Raw genomic sequence first — 19022 nt, forward strand, 5'->3', positions numbered from 1 at the left:
GGAAAAGAGCAATCTAGTTAGTGGGCCTGTGTACAAAAAACTGAAAGAAGAAAAAACATTGACGTTAATCATTGTAGCAACAAGCGCGCGGAAGGAGGCAACGCGACTATCATAATATATCATCCGTTACGGTACTGTAACATGTTTGTCAACAATTAAATATGTTGTTTTTGTGTATATTTGCTGTCGTAAGAGCTGAAAAACTGAACCTTCTTTAGGCGAACTCGTCTAAAGGAACGAGTACTTATATTTTGGATAACGTCGGTGTGCTAGCAGCCGGCTAGCTTACTATAGTTTAACGTTAGTAGCTTGTCACACTAACAAACAGAATGCTACGTTACTGCATTCTCTTTTCCCGTTATGTTTGTTATCTAGCTATGCAACTCAAACCTCATGTTACCTGGCTGAGTAGTTGATTCATATGAGCACAGTAATAATAGTCATTGGTAATGCCTGGTACTCATTGTCAGTAAATTGTTAATCATCTGTACTTTGCGAGCCAATTCAACTCACTGTTCTTACTTTCATACAACACGACAGACCCCACCATGGCTTCCGATGACATTGCCCTGCTGGCCGAGGCGCTGTCCAAGACTCATGTAGAATACGGAGAGTTGAGCTACAAGGGCCAGGGACTGAAGCTGGACAACACAGAGTCTGGTGAGTGCACTGATTGCAAACTGGTCAACAACAGGAGACTTAAATATGGCATTGTTCTCTAACAATGCCAACACGGTTAACAGCTTTGATAATAGTCTTATGTCATCTGTTGGTGAATCTGGTTGTCTCTGCAGTGAAGGAGTTGGTGCGGGAAATAGAGGAGTACCAGGGACTCCGGGCCCTGCGGTTGGAGGGAAACACAGTGGGAGTGGAGGCAGCGCAGGCTATCGCCAAAGCCTTGGAGTGCAAAGACCAACTTCAGGTACTGGGTGGAGAGAGGCTTGAGATCAATTGTCTGTCTCCCAGGATGAGCAAAGCAAACTGACTTGGGCCTACTGCTGAAAATAGTGAAGTCACCCATTCACCCCATGATCCTTAGGAGGGTGTCAGCATTTTACTGTTGAGTGTATTTCTTTACATCCTGCTTAACTGTTTATTTTTTAGAGTTGCCACTGGAGTGATATGTTCACGGGTCGCTTGCGCTCAGAAATCCCAACTGCCCTGGTGAGTCAACACTAACAACCTCCCCTTGTGCTTCATCTAATTTTATACATATACTGATATACAGTGACAAGAAAAAGTATGTGAACCCTTTGGAATTATCTGGACTTTGCATAAATTGGTCATAAAATTTGATCTGATCTTCATCTAAGTCACAACAATAAACAAACAGTCTGCTTAAACTAAAACACAAACAATTTTACATTTTCATGTCTTTATTGAACACAGTGTAAACATTCACAGTGCAATGTCTTACCGTGGACTGATGAACATCAAGACTTTAAGAGATAATTTTGTGACCCTTTCCAGCTTTATGCAAGTTAACTATTCTTAATCTGGGGTTTTCTGAGATCTCTTTTGTTCGAGGCATGGTTCACAGCAGGCAAGGCTTCTTGTGAATAACAAACTCAAATTTTATGACATTTATGCAGAAATCCAGATCATTCCAAAGGCTTCACATACTTTTTCTTGCCACTGTATGTTCCACAAGTCTGTAGCTCTTCATGTCTCTCTTCATCCTCAGAGGTCCCTGGGCAGTGCGTTGATGACAGCAGGGGCCAGACTGCGAGAGCTTGACCTGAGTGATAACGCCTTTGGACCAGATGGGGTAAAGGGCATTGAAACTCTACTGAAGAGCTCTGCGTGTCACTCTCTACAGGAGCTGAGACTCAACAACTGTGGCATGGGCATCGGAGGGGGCAAGGTGAGAGTTTGGAAACACCAATTGTGTGACTGCTAGTACTTACTGACTTAGGAGCATAGGCCATCAATTACTTTTCTCCATCATTCGTTTTTCTGGTCTACTGTTAGGATGTGCCACAAAGTAACCAGTGTTTTGTCTGTTAGATCCTGGCGGCAGCGTTGACTGAGTGTCATGAACAGTCCAGTGCTCTCGGTGCCCCACTGAAACTGAAAGTGTTCCAAGCAGGCAGAAACCGCTTGGAGAACGAAGGAGCCACAGCCCTTGCCCTGGCATTTCAGGTACAGACAAACGGACACAAACTGCAACTTTATGATGAGGATCTATCCCCATATCATTATTCTCTGTAATAAAGACATGTCTCTTGTTCACACACTGAGCTTGTTAGATGCAGCTTGGCCTAATATCTTGCTTTTTTTTTCTCCCCTCTCTTTTGTGCACTCTCCCTCCCCCTAATTTCTCTCGTGCTCTGTTTCTCCATCTCCCTCCTCCTCTCTCATCAGCTGATGGGAAGCCTAGAGGAGGTGCACATGCCCCAGAATGGGATCAACCATGCTGGGGTGACTGCTCTGGCCACCGCCATGCAGCACAACCCCCACCTGCGCATCCTCAACCTCAACGACAACACCTTCACCAAGAGAGGGGCACTGGCTATGGCTCAGGTATTACTGCCAAATTGTCTGCCTAGTGCTCTGCTGTAGTCAAACATCTTGGTGCTAAGCAGGACAAAATTGTTATTTAGCTGATTGGGGCCATCATATACATTTTAGTGTATTAACAAGGTTTTATTTTACGAGTTCTCTTAATTTATAATGATCTATTCCCCTCTCTGTCCCCAGGCTCTGAGGCACCTGAGGACTGTGCAGGTGATCAACTTTGGGGACTGCCTGGTGCGTTCTGAAGGGGCCATCGCTCTCTCTGCTGTCCTGAGAGAGGGACTGCCCACTCTTAAGGTCAGTAGAGGTGTGTGTGTGGGTGGATTACCCATTCTTGTCTGATTGTTCATTCCTGTTTTCAGGAGCTAAATCTGTCCTTTGGGGAGATCACGGAAGCTGCAGCACTGGTGTTGGCTCAGGCCGTACAAGACAAACCCCATATGGAAAAACTGGATCTCAATGGTATTATTCACCACACACTACTTCAATCAGTCTGAATGGCCATGAAATATAGATCCAAGTGTTAATGACAAATCCATTTTGTGTGTTTTGTTTATAATATATGATCTGTTTTTGTCCAGGTAACTGTTTGGGGGAGGAGGGGTGTGAGGCTCTGAAGGAGACCATGGACAACATGGACAGGGCTGACATACTGGCATCTCTCAGGTAGGTGTGTGTGGATGTCATCACAGGTGTAATTATACAACATTTAGCTATCGTCCTAGATGCTGTATTGGCCTTGTTCTTACGCTCTATAGTGATGATGAGGGAGAGCCTGATGAAGAAGAGGATGAGGAGGTTGAAGATGAGGAGAATGGCAAAGAGATGAAGGAGAATGGAGTGAAGGATGAAAGCGAGAGTCCAGTGAAGCTTGAGCCAACTTGTCATCCAGAGATCCTCTCTTTCCTCAGCTCCCCCACCACTGAGACACTGCTCAAACTGGGGGACAACAGGACTGGACTCATCCAGCAACACGTAAATTATTACTGTGGTCATGGGCCATTCACACTTCAACAGTTAAAGTGTATCTGAAGAGGGCCTTGTTGTGTAAGGTTAGAAGGCAATAACAGTTGTCATTGGGTTTTAACATCTATTGTGCAAACTTCTCTGGTCAGGTGGATGTCTCTGACCCTGATAAGGTTGCCGATGCCTTCCTGAGAATCTCCTCTCTGTACAGTGATGACCATGAGGTCAAGAAGGCTGTCCTGGAGACTATTGGTGAGCCTAAACAGTCAAACACCCTCTTCTCTAAGTCCTGTCCGGCATCCTGCCTCTGTGTTGGAGTGGGACTCTTAATGTGACTAAGTTGTGCTGCTTGTCCTACAGACATCCTGTTGAAGAAGGCATTCTCTGGTTCCTCCCTGCAGACCTACAGCTTCCTGTCCACTCTACTGGTGATGCTGGGGCTCCTCAAGGTAGCAACACTATGTACAACATGCTTATACCGTTCACTGAGTCTCAGCCATGTCAGTTACCATGTTGGGTCAATCCATTCAAATCCATTACTTGCAGGAAATGAACAAAAAATGTCCTGTTTTCTATGAGATTTATTTAACTTGACAGGCTACAAAAATGTAGCCCAACTCTGATTAGCAGTAATGCCAACCCTAATGTATATGGCTCCCATGTTAATCTGTGCTGTCCAGGGTGAGGGCAAGGTGAAGAAGGTGCAGGTGTTACCTGGTCACCTGTTGGTTTTGGAGCACGCTGTCCAACAGGACTACTTCCCCCAGGACCACGCCACCCTGCTGGACACCTTTGTCGCCAGGTAAGGGTGTGTGTGTGTTCCCGTTAGTCTGTCTGGGTAGGTTGTAGACATTGAATAGTAGGCAGCTCCATGATCCTTGGGGTCTCAAGGGTGTCCCTCCATGAAGAAAAATAACAAATCTAATCTTCTAATACATCACAATGGAATAAATTACATTTCAATACTGTCACTATAACATCAGAATGGCGTCTAGACGCACAGAATTTGAATTGTATTTATATGGTGGTCAAGGGGAATTCCTTATTACATAAATATAGACTGGGACTATTGGAAAGTCATTTATTGCACTGTGATGTAATTAGACCTGGGTTCAAATACAGGACATTTGTATTTTAAATACTTTTTCTGTGTATTTGGCTTAATCAACTACTTCTATATGAAAATAATTTCCTATAAATACTATTTGAAACTTTTCAAATACATTTATTTTCTTGTTTTAATTTTATCTTGTGATGAGCTTAGATTTTCCCACTGTCGTGGAGGTAAAAGTTCTTATGCGTCTGTGTATGCAACCTACAGGCACGGTAAAGCCCTGAAGTCCTGCAGCCATGCCCGAGATAGTCTCAAGTCCACACTGGAGAGAAGGATCTCCCCGGAATGCTGAGCCCTCCTGCAGCCCAAATGAACCAGTCAAAGCCACACAACCTACGCACACACTCCCACTCAGGACACACACTGCACTGATAAAGGGACAATCCTTGCATGAGGACCTCGCATAGATACTTTACACTGGACAGAAGAAGGGGACGAAAACCAATCTACCTACACTCAATACATACCTGTGCGTTTTAGATTCATGAAGCTCCTCCAATGAAGACGTATTGAAGACTAGTTATTCAGACAGGGTTTCCTCAATTTTATTTTTCTATTTGATCTTGTTACAATTTTTTTTTTACAAAAAAGGGACATTTTCGTTAAGCCTTTAAACTAAAGACATCGTGGGGAGAAAGTGATTTGAAAAACAGAATAAATATTGAAGTTGATGGGTACACAAACAAGAATGGTGGTCAGATTCAGTAAGAACATGGTATTACGTTCTAGATTAACCTAGCTGGCCACGTCTGTACTGCTCAGCCTTAATATTATCCCACCATATTATTCCCGAGTTCAACCAGGTCAGATTCATTACTGTGCATCAGACGGTGAGGAGTGGACTACAGTATGCCTGTGCATCGCACCGTATGGACAGGAATAGACATCTATGTATGTATTGCTCTTGTACTGTATGCCGTTATAACAATGTGGAGCTCAGGAGACTAACTTGTTGAAAGGGAACTTATGGGGGAAATAGAATTTACCTTTGATTCTCATGTGTCTTACAACTTTAATGTAATGAACATTGATCTGTATAACATTGGAATAGATGTACAGTATCATCAGGACTATATTGATGTTTTTCATGTTAATCTGATTGTATTGAGATGAAGTGAGTGATGTGATAAAATATTACTTTTCCAAGAGTCCTCGGTGTGTTTATTCATTTTAATCAAACTTAAACGGTAATCCTCAAACCAGAGGCAATTCCTCTTGTTTATTTTCACTGCCAGGGATTTACCTCAACATCTATGTTAAACACATGTATGCCTACATTAGACCTATTAAGAGGTGTAAATATTTGATAGGAACACCAGTCACTGACATTTAGTTGTTGGAGAGGCTGGTTAGTTTGCCTCAAGCCTCCCCATAGAAGCCGTACAGTAGCTAGGCGATATGCATACTGTTTATACATCCCCTGAGGCGCAGCTCTACTGCGCACTTTGAAACTCACGAGAAATTAATCGAAAGACGGGGTCAGAGTGAATGGAGGGATAATGAAGTTTATTTTGGATGGGGTACAGCCAGGGGAAGAGCATGGGAGAGAGACCAGGGACCGTGAGAGAATAAACGGCAGTACAAAGAACGGGAGCTGAATAACAGGGACACGAATACGGAGCGAGAGTGAGTGAGTAAACGGTACATGGTGGAGAGATGCTGTCTAGGTTGCGTTAGAATGAAGCGTCGACTTTGTGTTGAGACCTTCCGATATTGATAATATATTAATAATGGGAAAAAACTGCCGGACTTTAATAACTTCTAGAGATTGGACAGAATGGGTCAAATACACTGTCATGATTTTCTGTCAGCCTATACCTTATTTAAAAAAGACAGAGACGTGGGAAAGTTGTCGTGGAATAGCCAGGTAACGGTAGAAAACCAATAGAGGGAAATGTATTCCCCCATTCCCCCTGGTTTATTTACAGGAGACACTCGGCAGCGGTGAGTCCTGTGCCCAGCCGTGAATACACTGCGCGTCTTTGTGCGCAGCCGGCGTGCCAGCTCAACTGCGGTCTAAACTGCTTATCCCCGGGGGGACACTGACACACAGCCTTTGCCCTAGGAAATTCCACCGTCTCTTATTTCTCCCCCTCTCTCACAACTCTCTCTTTCACTCAAAATTCACAACGGTCTGTGATCATTGTAGGTGGAGACATCTTTGAAAAATGTGTTAAAACAGTTTTTCAATTGCTAAGTAGTAACAAGTAGGCTAGTGGTCAACAAGGATTACATCGTTTTAGTTTGATTTATCTGGAAACTTTCCTCGTTTCAGGTAGGGACAATCTCCCAAACCCATATTTCCATACTTAGTGAATTGTTTTGGTTCAGGTAGACTGCGACATCACACTACAAGGTGATAACGGTTTCATTGTGATGAAATAGCTTAAACGTGTGTATGTAGGCTATCATTCAAATACTGTCTTTAGATGTGGAAAAACACTTTCAATTAGTGAATTTCCATTATGAAACTAGGAGAAACATTGGGATTCATGCCATTCTTGCTATTATTGGCTATTAGGCCTACCCTCTAAATACATTTTCTCACAGTCTGAATCTGGTGACGCATGTGATTGGAAAGGGCAGGTTTGACAAGTTTTAAATTTTTTAGTTGCTCTACCCATATATTCAGACAGGTCTTAAGCTTTTTACGCAAGATGTTCAAATTTTTTTAACCTTTATTTAACTAGGCAAGTCAGTTAAGAGCAAATTCTTATTTGCAATGATGGCCTGCCAAAAGGCCTTCTCTGGGCAGGAGGGCTGGAATTGAAAATACAATACAAATAAGGATAAAACACACAAGACAAGAGACACCACAACACGACAAGAGACACCACAACGCTACATAAAGAGACACCACAACATGACATAAAGAGACACCACAACATGACAAGAGACACCACAACACTACATACAGAGACACCACAACATGACATAAAGAAACACCACAACACAACAAGAGACACCACAACACTACAAGAGACACCACAGCACTACATAGAGACACCACAACATGACATAAAGAGACACCACAACATGACAAGAGACACCACAACACTACATACAGAGACACCACAACACAACAAGAGACACCACAACACTACATAAAGAGACACCACAACATGACATAAAGAGACACCACACGACAAGAGACAACACGATAAGAGACACCACAACACGACAAGAGACACCACAACACTACAAGAGACACCACAGCACTACATAGAGACACCACAACACCACAGCATGACATAAAGAGACACCACAACACGACAAGAGACACCACAACACTACATAGAGACACCACAACACTACATAAAGAGACACCACAACACTACATAAAGAGACACCACAACACTACATACAGAGACACCACAACACGACAAGAGACACCACAACAAGACAAGAGACACCACAACACGACAAGAGACACCACAACACTACATAAAGAGACACCACAACATGACATAAAGAGACACCACAACACGACAAGAGACACCACAACACGACAAGAGACACAACATCACGACAAGAGACACCACAACACTACATAAAGAGACACCACAACACTACATACAGAGACACCACAACACGACAAGAGACACCACAACAAGATAAGAGACACCACAACACGACAAGAGACACCACAACACTACATACAGAGACACCACATGACAAGAGACACAACAACACGACAAGAGACACCACAACACGACAAGAGACACCACAACACTACATAAAGAGACACCACAACATGACAAGAGACACCACAACACGACAAGAGACACCACAACACGACATACAGAGACACCACAACACTACATAAAGAGACACCACAACATGACAAGAGACACCACAACACGACAAGAGACACCACAATACGACAAGAGACACCACAACACGACATACAGAGACACCACAACACGACAAGAGACACCACAACACCACAACATGACAAGAGACACCACAACATGACAAGAGACACCACAACACGAAAAGAGACACCACAACACTACATAAAGAGAGACCTAAGGCAACAGAACATGGCAACAGCACAAAACACGGTACAAACATTATTGGGCACAGACCACAGCACAAAGGGCAAGAAGGTAGAGGCAGCAATAAATCACGCGAAGCAGCCACAACTGTCAGTAAGAGTGTCTGTGATTGAGTCTTTGAATGAAGAGATGACGATAAAACGGTCCAGTTGTAAGACAATGACCAATGACCAAAGCTGCATGGTCTCGTGGAGTTTTAGCCTACAATCAGTTAGGGAACTTTAGCATAAAGATACATTATAACTATTATCTTATGTAGGATATTGAATAAATACGGATTTATATCGTTTTACGAATGGATTAACCGTATGCGTAATTGGAGTTGTTGGGACCACATTTAAATACATGTATATAGATAGTTTTAACGCGGCGAGGTGTGAAACGGCTTTTCAAGTCGAGATGCGTCTCACGGAGTTGATAATTAAGCCGTGGAATGTAGACCGGCGAAAACCGACGCATACTTGCAAAGACTTGAGAAAGCAAATAGTCCAAATGACTCTAATCCGAAAAATAGACGGGTTGAGAAATTAGATTAACTCGATAAAAGGATAAGACTGAGACTCTCTAAAACATATAGGTCTACGTGGGATATGGAATGGCTGTCAACTTTGTTTATCTTGTAGTAGAATAATATTTGCGCAGCCAGTTGAATCTCCTTTGATTTTCCAGATGTATTCGATGGACTGCCCCGTAGCCTTGAGGTCTCTGCTGGTACTGTTCTTGGCCATCCCGGGGGCGCTCCTTGGCAAGTGCCCAAAGGAGTGCATATGTGACCAAATCTCACTCACTGTTACCTGTGTCAACAAAAACCTGACAGAGGTGCCTTCCACAATCGACGAGGTAAGCCTAAACCCCATGTGACTGACTCATTGAAATTTTGGATTTTATGAAGTAAGCCTAATGATTACAATTCAAGGGGTAACCTGTTTGAATACAGCAGGGTTTCCCAGACCATGTCCCGGGGCCCCCTGGGTGGACGTTTTGTTTTTTGCCCTAGCACTACACAGTTGATTCAAATAATGCTTGGTGATGGGTTGATTATTTGAATCAGCCGTGTAGTGCTAGGGCAAAAACCAAAACGTGCAGCCGAGGACACTACAGGTTGAATAACAAAATCATATCAAACAAATCTCAATCATTATCAACCCCTTCCCCCCATCAGATCACAGTGAAACTGGATCTGAGAAGCAACTACATCCAAGAGCTGCCATCAGGTGCGTTCAAACACACGCCGTACCTGACACACCTGTCCATGCAGCGCTGCAATCTCCGCACCGTGAAGGAGGGGGCGTTCCGTGCTCTGGGCCGTCTCGTCTTCCTCAACCTGGCCAACAACAACATGGAGATCCTCTATCAGGTGAGAGAGATTTGCACAGTGTTATATGTGACTGTTTCTGTGGTTTGACTATGTTTCTGGGAGAACTTGGTATTGAAAATGAAAAGCTCCACACTCTCTTTCTTCATCTCATTTCCCTTTATCTCTCTCTCTCTATCTTGCCGCCACTCTCTCCCCTCCCTCCCATTCCCCCTTCCTCCCACTCTCCCCTCCCTTTCATTCCACCTTTCTCCCACTCTCTCCCCTCCCTCTCATTCCCCCTTCCTCCCACTCTATTCCCTCCCTCTCATTCCCCCTTCCTCCCACTCTCTCTCCTCTCCCATCTCCAGGAGTCGTTTGACGGTCTCTCCTCACTGAAGCAGCTGCTGATTGACCGTAACCGAGTGGAGGAGATCCAGCCAGGGGCCTTCTCTCAGCTGGGGTTCCTCAACCTGCTCTCCCTCACCCACAACCAGCTCACCTATATCCCCAACATGGCCTTCCAGGGCCTGCAGAACATAAAGTGGTTGCGCCTTAGCCACAACTCTGTTAACTACATGGCCACTGAGGCCTTCGCAGGCCTGTTCACCCTCACGCGCCTCAGCCTCGACCACAACGAGCTGCAGTTCTTTCCTACTGAGACCATGACCAGGTATGATGGTTGTGTTATCTCTTCCCTGACATACACCACAACACTCTTTTTCCAGGCACCATAAAGGCCTATTCTACCAACCATCCATGCCTCATTCCCCTCTCTCTCTCAATTTTTAAAATTAAATTAAATTCGCTTTATTGGCATGACGCAACAATGTACATATTGCCAAAGCTTATTTTGGATATTTACAATATAAAAATAAATAAAAATGAGAATCAAAACTGTCAACGGGACAACAGTAACAACAATAACCAAGGGTCAAAATAACTATACATTGAACAGTAATAATAAGCATACAGTAGAGTACATGTGCAGGTTGATTGGTCTGTCAGAGACTGTCCCTCAACTCATGGCAGGCAGCAATGTAGTGTGTTGCCAACCCACAGCTCTATGCGTACTCCCCCAACAGGACGAGTAGCCTGTCCTCATCAGAGAGGTCTTTGAAACCTTGAATAAGGGTTTCAAATTTGGGAAAATGACACTCTCTAATTGTTTTAGATTTTTTACATTTTGTCAGGAAATGCAGCTCCGTCTCAGGTTCTCTCTCTCTCTCTCTCTCATTCCCTCTATCTGTTCCCTCTCTCCAGACTCCCAGAGGTGACCCGTCTGGACCTCAGCTTCAACCCCATGACGTTCCTGGGTGAGGAGACTGTCTCCATGAACAAACTCACCCACCTCTTCATGGACCACATGTCCCTGCAGGACCTGTCCCACACGGCCGTGTCCCTGTCCCCCTCTCTCACCCACCTGGACCTCAGCCACAACCAGCTCCGTGTCCTCCAGCCCTTCACTCCAGCCTCCCCCAAGCTGGCCATCCTTAACCTGGCTGGAAACCCCATCTACTGCAACTGCTACCTGCTGCCGCTGAGGGAGTGGGGCATCCGGAAGAAGGTGAAGCTGATGGGGGCTTGCGGGGGACCAGCTCACTTCTCTGGGGAGAACCTGGAGGCCATCCACCCCCGGGACCTGCGCTGCCAGAGCCAGGAGGCCATGCTGAAGGCTGAGTTTGAGGAGCAGACTAGGGTGATGTCGCCCCCCACCCGCGAGCCCATCAACAAGGTCAAGTGTCCTGCCAACTGTGCCTGTGAGGTGAGAGAGGGGGATGCTGAGATTTTGATATGGGTTATGATCTTGCCATCCTAAAATGTATTTACCTCACCAAACCCTCTCTCTTCTATCTTATTCCTCCTGTCCTCCCTTATCCACCCCGCCTGTCCTCCCTTATCCATCCCGCCTGTCCTCCCTTATCCATCCCTCCTGTCCTCCCTTATCCATCCCTCCTGTCCTCCCTTATCCATGCCTCCTGTCCTCCCTTATCCATCCCGCCTGTCCTCCCTTATCCATCCCTCCTGTCCTCCCTTATCCATCCCTCCTGTCCTCCCTTATCCATGCCTCCTGTCCTCCCTTATCCATCCCGCCTGTCCTCCCTTATCCATCCCGCCTGTCCTCCCTTATCCATCCCTCCTGTCCTCCCTTATCCATCCCGCCTGTCCTCCCTTATCCATCCCTCCTGTCCTCTCTTATCCATCCCTCCTATCCTCCCTTATCCATCCCTCCTGTCCTCTATTGTTCCCCTCAGGGTGAGACACACCACTCCTCCTGTGAGAACCGCGGCCACAACAAAGTCCCCCTCGGCTTCTCCCCCGACACGCGCCTCCTCGACCTGCGGGGCAACCACTTCCACTACATCCCTGCCAACAGTTTTCCCGGCGTTGCCAAGGTAGTCTCCCTCCATCTACAGCGCTGTAAGATTGTGGAGGTGGAGCCTGGTGCGTTCCATGGCTTGAAAGGGCTGGTCTACCTTTACCTCTCAGAGAATGAGCTTGACTCCCTCAGCCCCGACGCCTTCAAGGGCATGCCTCAGCTCACCTACCTCCACTTGGAGAAGAACAAATTCACAGTCTTCCCCAAGGGGGCCTTCAAGCTGCTGCCTGGTCTGCTGGCCCTTCACATGGAGAACAACTCCATCGCCAAGCTGGAGTCAGGGATCCTGAATGGGGCTGAGAAGCTGAGGGGGCTCTATCTGACCTCAAACTTCATCAATGGTGTGGCCCCCAGGGCACTTGACCCATCCCCTGACCTCGACACTCTTCACTTGGGAGGGAACAAACTCAAGGAGGTTCCCAGTGATGCGCTAGCGAAGACAGGCAACCTGGGAGAGTTACGGTTGTCTGGGAATCCCATTCGCTGGATTGGGCCGCATGCTTTCCAGCCATTAGCTAGGGCACTGAAGGATCTGTATCTGGACGGCATGGGTTTGGAGAAGGTGAGGGGATATATTTACATGCCAGTACATCTGTGGTTTTCCTGTCACTCCTCTACTTTCTCCTTGTTTTCGTGTATCTCCCTTCATTCCCTTGCAATCTAGTATGCTCCAGTTTCTCTTCTCTCCTATTCCCTCCCCATGACACACCTGTGTTTTGTGGTTCTCCTGCAGATGTCTAAGGACTCTCTGGCAGGGCTGGGTGCTGGTCTGAGGAGTCTATACCTAGAGGGGAACCAGCTAGAGGAGGTGCCTGACTTCAACCCTCTGACCGGCCTGGAGGTCATCAACCTGGCAGAGAACCCTCTGCTATGTGACTGCCCCCTGCTGCCGCTACGCATGTACCACATCCGCACATTAAGCTCTCTCTATCACATACACACACTGATACATGCTTGCAAACTCCCCCTCTTTCTTCCTCGCTCATGTACACACGTGCTGTAACCCACTCATGTTCACCCTCTCATACAATCTGTAAACACACAATCATGTCTTAATGGCTACTCAGAAATATGCTGTACCTAACATACATGACAATGCCTTTGTTAAAGCCTAACTCTCTTTCCCTCAGGTGGATTGAGAAGGTGAACCTGAAGGTCCGGGCCACCTGTGTCCACCCACCTGAGCTGCGAGGCCGGAGGGTCAAGGACGTCCACGTCTTCAAGGCCTGCCCTGGAGGGGAAAGCCTGCCCTCTGCCCCCCTCCTGAAGGTTTCCAAACCCCCCAAGTCCACCAAACCCAAACCTGCCCACCTCAATGCCCCCAGACAGGTCAAGGTGGTGAAAACCAAAACCAAAGCTCGCAAGATTCAGACCCCAAAGCCCACCGTCTCCAAGAAAACCACCAAGAGAAGCATGGTGGTTTGATTGCAAATAGCTGTCACTATTACACGTAACTACAGGTGAGGAGATGGAACTGTCAGAGCTATAATGTGCCTCACTTGTCTCCCTCAAGGCGTTGACCTCTGTAGATATGCACAACTCAACACAGAAAAGACCAACACATACTTAGACACACAGTGGTCTTCATAGACAGATGCTATTCTGAAGAGGGTAGAAAAAGATGTAGAATTTCAATAATGTTGAAACTATTCTTTAACACCAGGATTATACTGTATGTTATTTCTATAATCAAGTGGCTTCCTGTTGAAAATGTTCTGAATTCATACTAACATTTTCAAATGTTACATTATGAAGTTTAGTCCGCTATGCTGACGCTTGCTAGTGAAAACCAAACTGTAGGGAGCTCCAACATTTACTTCCCAATCTCCACATTCCACTGTACTAACACTCACTCTAATGGCCATTAGAGGGCAGTTTGACATACAGTACGTTGTAATTGCACTTTCTGTTTCCCACTTTGAAAACATTTTTGAATGTTACAGAGATCGAAATAAAGAATGAACAATTCTGTCAAGTGAGATGCTTGTTCAGTGTGGAAAAAGTTTGGCATTATAAAGAGCTCAAAGCTAGGTTCCTACCAGTACATAGCACTACCCTACTGTCTCGGTGTGTAGTAATGCATGTGTTTCATATCAGATCCTAGTTTAGTCAGTAAAATGTCAAACGTGAAGGAAGATCATAAATCCCACAGACACTCAGAGCAACCAGTTCACTGAAGTACTTTAATCCAGGATTGTATATATAACAACGAAAAGGAATCTGGATATAAAACAAATAAACATTATACAACAACATCGACTGGGTGTTTGTTATTCAATGTATGAAAGAATGTCCTTAACGGGTGTCACAGTATTGGCCTTTCTGTTAAACTGGAACAGTTTTATTCAGCTCCAGAGCTGAGAATGTTCAGAAGTGGGACCAGCTCAACAGACTCATCTGATCTTCAGGTTCAGGTGATCCAAGGCTGTGATGGTGTAGAATGAAGTTAACCACAGACATTCATCTACGGTCAGTTTGGATAATTGTATTCAGGGTATATCAATTTCAGTGAGTCTCAACGTTCCATTGGTTCCACCTCTGTCTGTTGCTTTCTGCTGGTCCTCTCCCTGTGGCTCCTGCTTGACCACCCCCAGGGAGGGTGGAGGGACCTGGGCCTCTGGCAGGGTCGGTGCGATGGGGGTCTCCACCTCCTCCACCTTCACTGCTATGACTAGAGAGAGAGAGGAAAAGAGGACAAACACAATGAGCAATTAAGAAAAGTGAAAGGCATTCAATAATCATCTGCATGTTCTCTTTCTTCCAAGTTATCAACTACTGGTATGGCTGGACTGGAAGTCATTACAGGATGTGTGTCTACTCACTCTCCTGCTCCTCAGGTTCAGCCTTAATCTGCTGTGTGAGGGATGTGCGTCTACTCACTCTCCTGCTCCTCAGGTTCAGCCTTAACCTGCTGTGTGAGGGATGTGTGTCTACTCACTCTCCTGCTCCTCAGGTTCAGCCTTAATCTGCTGTGTGAGGGATGTGTGTCTACTCACTCTCCTGCTCCTCAGGTTCAGCCTTAACCTGCTGTGTGAGGGATGTGTGTCTACTCACTCTCCTGCTCCTCAGGTTCAGCCTTAATCTGCTGTGTGAGGGATGTGTGTCTACTCACTCTCCTGCTCCTCAGTTTCAGCCTTAATCTGCTGTGTGAGGGATGTGTGTCTACTCACTCTCCTGCTCCTCAGGTTCAGTCTTAATCTGCTGTGTGACGGATGTGTGGTCTGACTGTTCTGGGGTTCCGGCCTCAGGTTCAGACTGTTGGCTCGGACGTCTTGGGGGGCGGTTCTTGGAGATGAGGTTCGCCAGTTTCTTCTTTACCATCCTTTTCTCTGGAACGTGCAAAGAGAGAGGGTTACAACAGAGAAACATTGAGTTGCATGGTTGAATCTACAAGTGGGTTATCTGGTTTAGTTAGTATCTGTGGTGTGGGATGGTTTTGGGAGGACGTACTCTTTTTGCCCATAGGCTTGTGTTTCTTGCGACTTGCAACAGGATCTACGAAAAGGAGAGAACAAACATTCCAAACAAATGGCACTCAAAGCATCAACACCAAACAGTGGGGTATGTGTGTTAGTGCCATCCATCCCTCAGGAGTAGACATAAAAAGTTAAGTAGTTGCAACGTTGCTAAAGTTGTCCGTGAAGAGATTTGAACAGGCAACCTTTGGATTGCTATATGTTTGCCTTATATGCCCACCCATCCACCCTGACCAAACACATTTCGATTTGCCTTCAGTAACCTGTCTTATGGACCATACCATACCAAACGTAACATATCATACTCATTTGAGCGTCTTAGATTTTAATTTACGTCTAGTCTATGAGTCCTCAGTTCTTACCTGGTCCAATGGGTGGCTGGAGCTGGTATCCTGTCACTTCGCACCAGCCCACAGGGTAGATGTCTGGTGACTGAACGTCCACCCACTGGTCAAAGTCTGGCTCCCAGCCATCAAAGTGCAGCAGTAGCAGCCGGCCCACACAGCGCCTCACGGTGGCGACGCACACCAGCCACGGCTCCATCAGGTCCACAGCTTCCAACTTCATTTTCTGAGTGAAGCCGTGACCTGAGCCGTCCTGTAGGACACACACGCAGTCACGCCCGCCCACACGCCATAGAACCAGAAACAGAACAGTGTTTCTAAACCTCTCTCAGTACCAATAACTTCTCACACGTCCATATACTGAAGACTGGAAATGACACTGGGTATATAAACAGCTTTGAGTTACCGTGTTGAAGAGCTGTGCTGGCGCTGTTCTGGCTCCCTTCTCCTCAAGGTATTTTGCCCAGGAGAAGGTTTTCCAGTCATAGCCTTGTAGAGAAGATGAATATGCCACTGGTATAAGGGATATGACACTGCATGTGGAACCACTCACTTAATTCTTATTATAGATTCACCATGCAGGTGGTGTTTGCCCAAAACATTAAACCAGAGGAACAAGAAAAAGGAAAAGAAAGAGCATAGGGGAGAGAGAGTAAAACATATATTAGAGGAGAGAAGGTAGTGGAGAGAGTATGGGAGTAGGGGGAGAGAGAGCAGTGGAGAGAGAGAGTGTAGGGGAGAGCGTGTAGGAGAGAGAGAGCGTGTAGGGGAGAGAGCGTGTAGGGGAGAGAGAGAGAGAGCGAGCGTAGGGGAGAGAGCGTGTAGGGGAGAGAGAGAGAGAGAGCGTAGGGGAGAGAGAGAGCGTGTAGGGGAGAGAGAGAGAGCGTGTAGGGGAGAGAGAGAGAGTGAGAGCGTAGGGGAGAGAGAGAGCGTGTAGGGGAGAGAGAGAGAGCGTGTAGGGGAGAGAGAGAGAGTGTGTAGGGGAGAGAGAGAGAGTGTGTAGGGGAGAGAGAGAGAGAGCGAGCGTAGGGGAGAGAGCGTGTAGGGGAGAGAGAGAGAGAGAGCGTAGGGGAGAGAGAGAGCGTGTAGGGGAGAGAGAGAGAGCGTGTAGGGGAGAGAGAGAGAGAGCGTGTAGGGGAGAGAGAGAGAGCGTGTAGGGGAGAGAGAGAGAGCGTGTAGGGGAGAGAGAGAGAGTGTGTAGGGGAGAGAGAGAGAGTGTAGGGGAGAGAGAGAGAGAGCGTAGGGGAGAGAGAGAGAGAGCGTAGGGGAGAGAGAGAGAGAGCTAGGGAGAGGGAGAGAGAGAGCGTAGGGGAGAGAGAGAGAGAGCGTAGGTGAGAGAGAGAGAGAGCGTAGGGGAGAGAGAGAGAGAGCGTAGGGGAGAGAGAGAGAGAGATGCGTAGGTGGAGAGAGAGAGAGAGCGTAGGGGAGAGAGAGAGAGAGCGTAGGGAGAGAGAGAGAGAGCGTAGGGGAGAAGAGAGAGAGAGCGTAGGGGAGAGAGAGGAGAGAGCGTAGGGGAGAGAGAGAGAGAGCGTAGGGAAGAGAGAGAGAGAGCGTAGGGGAGAGAGAGAGAGAGCGTAGGGGGAGGAGAGAGGAGGAGCGGTAGGGAGAGAGCAGAGAGAGCGCTAGGGGAGAGAAGAGAGGAGCGTAGGGGAGAGAGAGAGAGAGCGTAGGGGAGAGAGAGAGCGAGCGTAGGGGAGAGAGAGAGAGGGGAAGAGAGATGAGCGAGGGAGAGAGAGAGGAGAGCGTAGGGGAGAGAGAGAGAGAGCGTAGGGAGAGAGAGGAGAGAGCGTGGTAGGGGAGAGAGAGAGAGGAGCGTAGGGGAGAGAGAGAGAGCGTAGGGGAGAGAGAGAGAGAGCGTAGGAGGAGAGCAGAAGAGAGCGTAGGGGAGAGAGAGAGCGAGCGTAGGGAGAGCAGGAGAGAGAGCGTCGGGGAAGAGCAGAGAGAGCGTAGGGGAGAAGGAGAGAGAGCGTAGGGGAGAGAGAGAGAGAGCGTAGGGGAGAGAGAGAGAGAGCGTAGGGGAGAGAGAGAGAGAGCGTAGGGGAGAGAGAGAGAGAGCGTAGGGGAGAGAGAGAGAGCGTAGGGGAGAGAGAGAGAGCGTGTAGGGGAGAGAGAGAGAGAGCGTAGGAAGAGAGAGAGAGCGTAGGAGAGAGCGTAGGGGAGAGAGAGAGCGTAGGGGAGAGAGAGAGAGAGCGTAGGGGAGAGAGAGAGAGAGCGTAGGGGAGAGAGAGAGAGAGCGTAGGGGAGAGAGAGAGAGAGCGTAGGGGAGAAAGAGAGAGAGCGTAGGGGAGAGAGAGAGAGAGCGTAGGGGAGAGAGAGAGAGAGAGTAGGGGAGAGAGAGAGAGAGAGTAGGGGAGAGAGAGAGAGAGAGTAGGGGAGAGAGAGAGAGAGAGAGAGCGTAGGGGAGAGAGAGAGAGAGAGAGCGTAGGGGAGAGAGAGAGAGAGCGTAGGGGAGAGAGAGAGAGAGCGTAGGGGAGAAGAGAGAGAGAGCAGGGGAGAGAGAGAGAGTCATAGGGGAGAGAGAGAGAGAGAGCGTAGGGGAGAGAGAGAGAGAGCGTAGGGGAGAGAGAGAGAGAGAGCGTAGGGAGAGAGAGAGAGAGCGTGTAGGGGAGAGAGAGAGAGAGCGTGGGGGGGAGAGAGAGAGAGAGAGCCGTAGGGGAGGAGAGAGGAGCGTAGGGGAGAAGAAGAGAGAGAGAGAGAGAGCGTAGGGGAGAAAGAGAGAGAGCGTAGGGGAGAGAGAGCGAGAGAGCGTAGGGGAGAGAGAGAAGAGAGCGTAGGGGAGAGAGAGAGAGCGTAGGGGAGAGAGAGAGAGAGAGAGAGCGTAGGGGAGAGAGAGAGAGAGCAGGGGAGAGAGAGAGAGCATAGGGGAGAGAGAG

The 19022-nt window shown here is 47.3% G+C and overlaps 3 protein-coding genes across 6 annotated transcripts in view; 2 read left to right on the forward strand and 1 right to left on the reverse strand.

Moving 5' to 3' along the window:
- LOC109899989 (ran GTPase-activating protein 1) lies at positions 1–5745 on the forward strand. The gene is made up of 15 exons (XM_020495682.2): positions 1–131; positions 541–660; positions 795–922; positions 1105–1164; positions 1685–1864; positions 2008–2142; positions 2365–2523; positions 2701–2814; positions 2880–2979; positions 3099–3183; positions 3276–3492; positions 3633–3735; positions 3844–3932; positions 4164–4285; positions 4805–5745. The coding sequence occupies exons 2-15, from the start codon at positions 549–551 to the stop codon at positions 4887–4889; spliced, it is 1689 nt and encodes a 562-aa protein (XP_020351271.1). The 5' UTR covers positions 1–131; positions 541–548; the 3' UTR covers positions 4890–5745.
- A 292-nt stretch (positions 5746–6037) lies between these two features.
- chadlb (chondroadherin-like b) lies at positions 6038–14308 on the forward strand. Of its 2 annotated transcripts, none has more exons than XM_020495680.2 (8): positions 6038–6227; positions 9325–9495; positions 9818–10012; positions 10321–10622; positions 11213–11714; positions 12205–12891; positions 13063–13229; positions 13460–14308. In XM_020495680.2, exons 2-8 carry the CDS (start codon positions 9325–9327, stop codon positions 13752–13754), a joined length of 2319 nt encoding a protein of 772 aa, XP_020351269.1. In that variant the 5' UTR covers positions 6038–6227; the 3' UTR covers positions 13755–14308. The 2 variants fall into 2 exon arrangements, with proteins under 2 accessions (XP_020351269.1, XP_031691189.1); XM_031835329.1 differs by having other exon boundaries at positions 6041–6223.
- Positions 14309–14492: 184 nt separating this feature from the next.
- Positions 14493–19022, reverse strand: part of l3mbtl2 (L3MBTL histone methyl-lysine binding protein 2) — a 28151-nt gene continuing 23621 nt past the window's right edge. For 2 of the 3 annotated variants that reach the window (XM_020495677.2, XM_020495678.2), the window contains exons 14-18: positions 16556–16638; positions 16168–16402; positions 15780–15824; positions 15500–15658; positions 14493–15000 (exon numbers count right to left, since the gene is read on the reverse strand). In XM_020495677.2, coding sequence (XP_020351266.1) covers positions 14819–15000; positions 15500–15658; positions 15780–15824; positions 16168–16402; positions 16556–16638 — 704 coding nt within the window. In that variant the 3' untranslated portion in view covers positions 14493–14818. The remainder of the gene's footprint in view (positions 15001–15499; positions 15659–15779; positions 15825–16167; positions 16403–16555; positions 16639–19022) is intronic. The other variant, XM_020495679.2, reaches the window with a different exon arrangement.

Source organism: Oncorhynchus kisutch, linkage group LG11 (assembly GCF_002021735.2).
Source record: "Oncorhynchus kisutch isolate 150728-3 linkage group LG11, Okis_V2, whole genome shotgun sequence".
Lineage (NCBI taxonomy): Eukaryota > Metazoa > Chordata > Actinopteri > Salmoniformes > Salmonidae > Oncorhynchus > Oncorhynchus kisutch.

Coding starts and splice junctions, on each gene's coding strand:
- LOC109899989 (XM_020495682.2), top strand. CDS start 549: ATGGCTTCCGATGACATTGCCCTGCTGGCCGAGGCGCTGTCCAAGACT. Junction 1,165..1,684: donor CAGAAATCCCAACTGCCCTG/GTGAGTCAACAC, acceptor CTTCATCCTCAG/AGGTCCCTGGGCAGTGCGTT. Junction 2,815..2,879: donor AGGGACTGCCCACTCTTAAG/GTCAGTAGAGGT, acceptor TCCTGTTTTCAG/GAGCTAAATCTGTCCTTTGG.
- chadlb (XM_020495680.2), top strand. CDS start 9,325: ATGTATTCGATGGACTGCCCCGTAGCCTTGAGGTCTCTGCTGGTACTG. Junction 10,623..11,212: donor CCTACTGAGACCATGACCAG/GTATGATGGTTG, acceptor CCCTCTCTCCAG/ACTCCCAGAGGTGACCCGTC. Junction 11,715..12,204: donor CTGCCAACTGTGCCTGTGAG/GTGAGAGAGGGG, acceptor TGTTCCCCTCAG/GGTGAGACACACCACTCCTC.